The 7483-nt window shown below is 35.1% G+C and overlaps 1 protein-coding gene and 1 non-coding gene across 3 annotated transcripts; one reads left to right on the forward strand and one right to left on the reverse strand.

Annotated features, from left to right (window-relative positions):
* Positions 1-72, reverse strand: TRNAC-GCA. Its single transcript has one exon. It is a non-coding gene; the product is annotated as a tRNA-Cys (tRNA).
* Positions 73-187: 115 nt separating this feature from the next.
* LOC21406065 lies at positions 188-1783 on the forward strand. Of its 2 annotated transcripts, none has more exons than XM_010106043.2 (2): positions 188-479; positions 1140-1783. In XM_010106043.2, the coding sequence occupies exons 1-2, from the start codon at positions 296-298 to the stop codon at positions 1664-1666; spliced, it is 711 nt and encodes a 236-aa protein (XP_010104345.1). In that variant the 5' UTR covers positions 188-295; the 3' UTR covers positions 1667-1783. The 2 variants fall into 2 exon arrangements, with proteins under 2 accessions (XP_010104345.1, XP_024026527.1); XM_024170759.1 differs by having other exon boundaries at positions 1221-1783.
* The last annotated feature ends 5700 nt before the right edge of the window (positions 1784-7483 follow it).

Here is a 7483-nt window from a genome sequence, read left to right on the forward strand (position 1 = left end):
AGGGCCCAACCGGGTTCGAACCGGTGACCTCTTGATCTGCAGTCAAATGCTCTACCACTGAGCTATGGACCCAATGTTTTTATTAGATCAACAGATAAATAAAATTTAATAAAAAAATACATTTTAATCATAATAAACTTAGTAGAAGCCGACACAAGTCAATGGTTGAGAAGAGAGATATGAGAAAAGAAGATAAGATATATGCTCTGCTTCTCCTTTGATATTAATAAATAAACTGTGAGAAGCTGATGAGTGACATTAGTATTCTTGGTTATGGCTTAGTCACATAATTCAGATGGCTTGCTACGTCTCAAACAGTGTTATTTTTCATGGGAAGAATAAGAGACAGGCAATAAGCCCTTATAACTTGTTTGGCTGGAACATTGGCAAACAAAACAATGAGGATATATCAAAGACCAAGTACCATGATATTGATCTTCCTTTCTCACTTTCTCTGGTTAACAAAACTTTCCTAAGAGGTACTCTCCTCTCTCTCTCTCTCTCTCTCTCTTCTATTAGTTGCTCTTCCTCTCTCTCTATTAGTTGCTCTTAGCATTTTACAACACAAAATCTATGAGCCCAATTGTGATTTTGTTGTCGTCGAGCTGTGAAGCGTTTTTCAATAAAATTTTTTGAAGCGGAGGATTAAAAAATACCCTACTATTATTCAAATGAGACAATTTATGACCGTCCGATTTTCATCAAATTCTTAAACTGTCTTAATTTTTTTTTAATCTAACACGATTCTCATGTGATTTAACCACTCGTGATTTCATCCTATATGTATCGTACATTTTAATACTTCCACCGCAGTGACAGAACCACGTATAGTTTAGTGGGGCGTAATAACTTTTGAAATTTAAGTTTATATACTTAAAATATTTTTTAAAACTAAAATTATGCTCTCATATTATGAGGAAAATTCCTACTTGTGCCCCACTAATGAAATTTAAAATTCTATCAATATCTAGTAAAAAAAAACTCTCTCTTGTATCGTTCATAATGCCCCACCCAAAAAAATGTATGATTCCGTGACAATCCTACCATGTAACTCTCCTTTTTGTATTGGTGCAAGTTCAATTGTTAATTTTCTTGTTACTTTTTTATTCATGGTTGTAATATTACAACTTTACAAGCAGGTAGGGAGCTGAAATGTTGCTATAAGGCCACAATAGATGGATTTAGCGCAACTGATTTTCATAATTTCTGTGATTTCAAAGGTCCTTGTGTGATAATTGGCTACACAAACAAGTCCTTCAAGTTTGGAGCTTTTAACCCTGAGGGCTATAGAAGCACAGACGATTACTATGACACTTTTGATGCGTTTCTCTTGTACTGGGCGGACAATGCAAATCCTGATGATGAGCCCATTGTTCTGCCCAAAGTAGGGGGGAGTGGTGCGGCCCTCTTCGATTATGCTCGTGGCGGGCCGCAATTTGGGGCTGATGGGCTACTTATTGGGCCTCCTCTTGCACCGGTTATGGGCGGGTTTGCGGGTCCGGATACAAATTCGGGTGTTGGGGATCTAAGGCAAGCCAAATCAAGATTAGGATTGTCATATGCTAAGAGGAAAGATGGGAAGGACTCAATTTTTGGAGATCAATATAAGGCGACTCTTGAAGAAGTGCAGGTGTTTTGTAGTCCTCAAATTGCAAGCTTGTACTAAGAGTGAATTGGTAGATTGTATTCCTTATGTACCACTTGAAAGAAGCGATTTCTTAAACTAGTACCATTTTAATGCATGTTCATATACTTATTTGATAATTTTCTCTTTCTAGTAAAAAAAGCACTCATTTCTTACTAAGGTGGTAGTTTGTGTTGTCGGCTGGGTGGCCCGAATTGTGAAAGCGGGTCGTCTGGCCCAGCTTAGCTGGCTCGAGTCTTAAAATTGAGCCTCCCTGATCCATCTCAGTAGCCTGATTTGGTCCAATTCGACCCACCAGTTTTTTTTTTTTTTTTTTTTTTTAACGATCTAGGTCGGTCCTATTCTGATTGAGTAGAGGTCTATTCAGGCCGGCCTGAAATTTATATAAAAAATTGGGAGAAGGAGGAAAATAGGCTAATATTTGAGATGAATTAAAATTAATAGGTCAATAGTTTACATAAGTTAACAAATAGGCCACCAAATTAAGATACATTCAGATTTATCTATACATAAATTCCAAAATTGCCATTTTCACTCAAAAAACCCTAACACCTCTCTCTCTCAGTTCTCTCTCACACCGACCTCCGCTCTCTCTTTGTCTCTCTTCCCTCCGGTGCTCTCCGGCGAGTGTTTCTTCCCTCCGCCGCTCTCCCACGATCACTCTCTCTTCCCTCCGGTGATCTTCGGCGAACTGTTTCTTCCCTCCGCCGCTCTCCTATGATCACTCTCTCTTCCCTCCGGCCCTATAATGCGATATGTCTCTATTCCGCAATCTGTCTCTATTCCTTCTGAATCTCTCTCTATCTCTCTCTCATCCCTTCACCAGTCCCAAAAACTGAAGAACAGGGAAGGTCCGCCACCGATTCTCTCTCTTAGGTCCGCCGGTGTCGTTAGACGAGAAATCGAAGAACATGGAAGGTAACATAAGAACAAGGTAAATCCGTTAATCACTATCTGGAAAATCACGAATTCATTTGAGTATGTTAATATTGATTTTCTTGAATTGAAATTTTGAATGAAAAGATTATGTAATTGGAAACCTATCATATAGTAAGCATGTTGAATAAATTTAAGGCTTCAAAAATCAAGTTATGGTTAGGTTTTGATCATAACATGTCGAGTTATGTCATCTCTTGAATTTGAAAATTACAAGTGCAAGTCAGATTATTCAAATTGTCGAAAATAAATCATTGTCAAGTTATGGTTTTTTTGAGAGAAATAAATGACGATGAAGTTCAAAGTGAAATGCCACCAGCAACATCAAGAAAACTGGACAAGATGGAAATTGATCTAACTAATCTGCTTAACAAAGTACAACATTTTGAAGCCAACCAAGCAGCCATGAAATAGGATCTAAAAGAAATAAAGGCAATGGTTGTGAATTCTGTGGACACTATGAGAACCATTCAAAAAGATGTGCTTCTGTTTCTCAAACAAATACAAAACAATCCATTCACAGACTCTGAGGTAATGAAACAACGCAAAATAATGTTGATTTTGTTTTTGCAATGTTTCCTTAATGATATACTAATTTGTACCTCAATGAACAGGAAGATAGAGAAAAAGAATTATCTGCAGAGCTAGGAGAATATGAGGGAGAATTCGGTTATACTCCACTCACAGACTCGTTTGATATCAGTTAACAAACATTGGACAGAACATTTGAAGAAGCTGAAAAGATAATAGCAATGAGAAAAGCTGCTGCTCAAGGAATCAAAAAGGTATGAATCTTCTTAATACTACTTGGGAAAAAGGAAAAAAAAAAAAAAAACCCACATTAATACTAATCAAAAACTTATTACTGCAGGAACAAGATTATGAAGAAACAGAAAATGAGGAAGAAGAAAAATCAATGAAGAGAAACAAAAGAAAAAGTGCAAAGGAACAGAGGGAAAAAATGGAAGAGCTTGGCATTCCTTCATTCATCCTCTTCACCCAAAGTTCTAACAACACAGACTCGTAAAAATGGGATGATATTAGAATACAACCTTTTGGATGATATGACTACTGTTTCTAAAGACTAGTCTTATATTTTAAATGATGACTTGAGATTTACACTAATTCTTACAATCTATTGAATGTTAATATTCATTGACAAGAATTTTAGATTATGTTTGAGATTGTTCCTTGAATAAAAAAGAATGTAAACCCAGGGTTTATCAATTTCATGCTGTTGAATCTGAAAATTACAAGTGCAGCTGCACTATCAAGTTATGGTCAGGTAATGATGATCGAATTATGATCATAATCTTTTGACTTGTTCAGGTTATCTTCAAGTTATGCTAATCACATGTCAAGTTATGCTGCATAACTGGACAATTTATGTAAAAACATGTCAAATTTGCACCATAACCCATCAAATTATGATACATATGCGGACGAGTTATGAAAAAATCTATATAAAAACATGTCAAAATTGACAAGTTATGCTGCATAACCAGACAAGTTATGCTGCATAACCAGACAAGTTATGCTGCATAACCAGACAAGTTATGCTGCATAACCAGACAAGTTATGCTGCATAACCAGACAAGTTATGCTGCATAACCAGACAAGTTATGCTGCATAACCAGACAAGTTATGCTGCATAACCAGACAAGTTATGCTGCATAACCAGACAAGTTATGCTGCATAACCGGACAAGTTATTGTAAAAACAGTCAAATTTGCACCATAACCCGTCAAATTATGATACATATTCGGACGAGTTATGAAAAAATTTTCAATAATGGACCATAAACAGTCAACTTATGGTATAACCGTACAAGTTGTGGACAAAAACTTTGAATTAGGTCAATAACTTGTCATAACCAGACAAGTTATGGACGAGAATTACATGTAAAAATATGCAAAATAACTTGAAACTTGTTTACTAATTAAAATTAAAAACCAATATAATATGTACCAAAACTAGAAATAAAACACGAATCTGAAAACCAACAAGTTAATTCATATAATCATGAACAAGTTAAAAAAACTAATATAATATGTACCACAACTAGAAATAAAACACGAATCTGAAAACTAACAGGTTAATCCATATAATCATCAACAAGTTAAAAACCAATATAATATGTACCACAACTAGAAATAAAACACGAATCTGAAAACCAACAAGTTAATCCATATAATCATCCAAGTCGCACTCAATGGCATCTGTTGGCGTCATAAAATTCATTTTTGGGGCATTTGGAGCCCTGTTATCATCACTTTCATATCCCAATTGCTGCTTCCGCAAGCCATGCTTGAACAACTCAACTGTCATCTTCTTGCGGAACAATGTTCCAGCCCCTTCTTCTCTCAAACAATCATCAGATCTGGCTTCCATTAATATCTCAGCCATCTTGAGCATAAAAATTCCACAATCACCACTACAAAAAACAACCACCAAAAATCTAACAATTAGAAACAACAAATATAAATGCAAAAATGAATGAAGTAAAGGGAAAATAACAAAACATTTAAAGAGAAAAAAACAAACTAACCCGTTCTCTTGTCTTGGACAATCGTCAAATATGATCTCAAAAGGTTCAAGATGATCAAATTGACTTGTGAAATACTTTTTCGCATGAGAATCAAAGTAGCCAACAGATTCCAGCAAGTGGGGGAGAATGACTGCCAAAGATTGCACAGAAGCACGGACTTGCTTCTTTATCCTCTTTGAAAAAAGAGAATCATATAACCTACTACAATGATCTTTGAACTCTACATAACCTAAAATCCAATGCTGCCTACGCTCAAGAAAAATAGGTACAAGAATAATGTCCACCTCACAAAAAGGCAAGCTACAAAATAAATAATCTCCCAACACATAATCTTGAAAAGCACTATGTGAAGAGAAATCAAAACGAGATCAATCAAAATCCTTTTGGTTTTTAGAGCACCATAAGCCACTAATTCTCATGAAAAAATGTGAGTCCAAAACCAAACACCTAATGTATGGCCTGTTTTTGTAACACTCCGCAAATAATATGTGGCTACATCAATATGCTATCAAAATAAAAAAAAAAAATATCAGATTTGTTACAAAAAAAAAAATCATGCGTAAAATTAAAAAAAAAAGGAAGAATCTTACCGAGTCAGTTATCCAACACTTTGATGTCCATAAAGTTTGAAACCAATGTTTTGAATCAATGGTGTCAACTTTAAAATCAAAAGGAGGCTTTATCATATATGCATCGCTGGCCGGTCCCCGCGCTTTTCTTGAGATCATATTACTCTTATACCATGATAGGAATCTTGCCTTGTCCTCCTCTAATGCATCACTGTCAACAATTTCAGAGAATGGACAAAAACATAAAAATCGTTCATCTATACATTTAATAGGTTCTTATGATGCTGTTGCCTCATCATACAAAATAATCCTTTGATCAAAACATTTATCGCCTTCCTGGGCAGCTTCATGAACAAGATCCCTCAAAACTGAAGCAATTGTTTCTTCAATTTTTTTAGAAGAAACATCCACTTTGTCATCTTCTTTCTCTGCAACTGCTTCTTCAATTACTTCTTCCTTTATTTCTTCAACTTCTTCTTCTTCCTTTTTTTTCTTCAAATGCTTGTTCTTCCTCCATTTGCTTGTTCTTCTTAAAAGAAAACGCATTGTCAAACTTTTCACCAAGCAACTGAACCACAGAAAAAATTTGTTCTTTGAAATCTCTTCGAAGGGAAGAAACTTCAACAACCAAACTATCAGTTTTGGCCTCCAAGGAAGCAATGCGCGCCAAAACTTTAAAATTATCAAAAGCACCCTAAAAAATGCAAAAAATAACAAAACGAAAAAAGTCAAATCATAATGACAAACACAACACATCAAGCTATGGAAAATAACCAATCAAGTTATGTGAAAAACCTGTCAAGTTATGGACAAAAACTCTGAATTATGGACAATAACTCGTCAAGTTAACCAAACAAGTTATGGACAATAACCGTGAATTATGGACAAAAAACTCTGAATTATGGACAATCACTCGTCAAGTTAACCAAACAAGTTATGGACAATAACTGTGAATTATCGACAAAAACTCTGAATTAGGACAATAACTTGTCAAGTTATGGTTCATAACCAGACAAGTTAATGGACCATAACCTGACACGTTATGGAGGATAACATGTCAAAACAACCTGATTTTCACATAACTTGATTTTCAAAAAAACAACCTTACAGTTCCAATTGTAAATTGAAAAATGAACAAAAACAAAACTAAACAAACCTGATTTTTTGGAGGAGGGATAAATGGAGGAGGTACAGTTTCAAAATCTTTGTCATCCTCCTTCAAATCACAGCCACTAGAAGCCGGAACATCCTTTGCCGACTTCTGAAAAAAACCGTCAAGATAATTGTAGAGACGCTCTGATTCAATTGGTTCCATTGAAAAATAAGAGAACTGAAAATAAAAAATAAAAATATTAAAATAAAAAATAAGCAAAAGATATTAATAAAAACATTAAAACATGAAAATTTACTATAAAAAACTACCAAGACAGAAGTCTAACCTGGCCATTTTTGCTGTTCAACACATCAAATGGCTTCTTCAAATAATTTTCGTCCGTTGACCATTTGAAAATTCGCAGAATAGGCTCATCAATAAACTTTTTCAATGCACAAATACCACCAAGGTGTGGTAGACATTCATAACCCCAAACTTGAAAAGCAAAGGCCAAACCGTTGATCTTATATCCATCTACGCGTCTCTTCTCATTTCGAATTAGAACCTTATCATCGTGCTTGTACAAAGTCTCAATACCAAATTTCAGACTTGTAAAAAGTAAATTAAAAGACAATCTACCCCAAGGAAAATCGTTAAAGTTAGGGCTATCAACAATTCTAATCAAATCATCA

The sequence above is a fragment of the Morus notabilis genome, unplaced genomic scaffold, assembly GCF_000414095.1.
Source record: "Morus notabilis unplaced genomic scaffold, ASM41409v2 Scaffold69, whole genome shotgun sequence".
Classification (NCBI taxonomy): domain Eukaryota; kingdom Viridiplantae; phylum Streptophyta; class Magnoliopsida; order Rosales; family Moraceae; genus Morus; species Morus notabilis.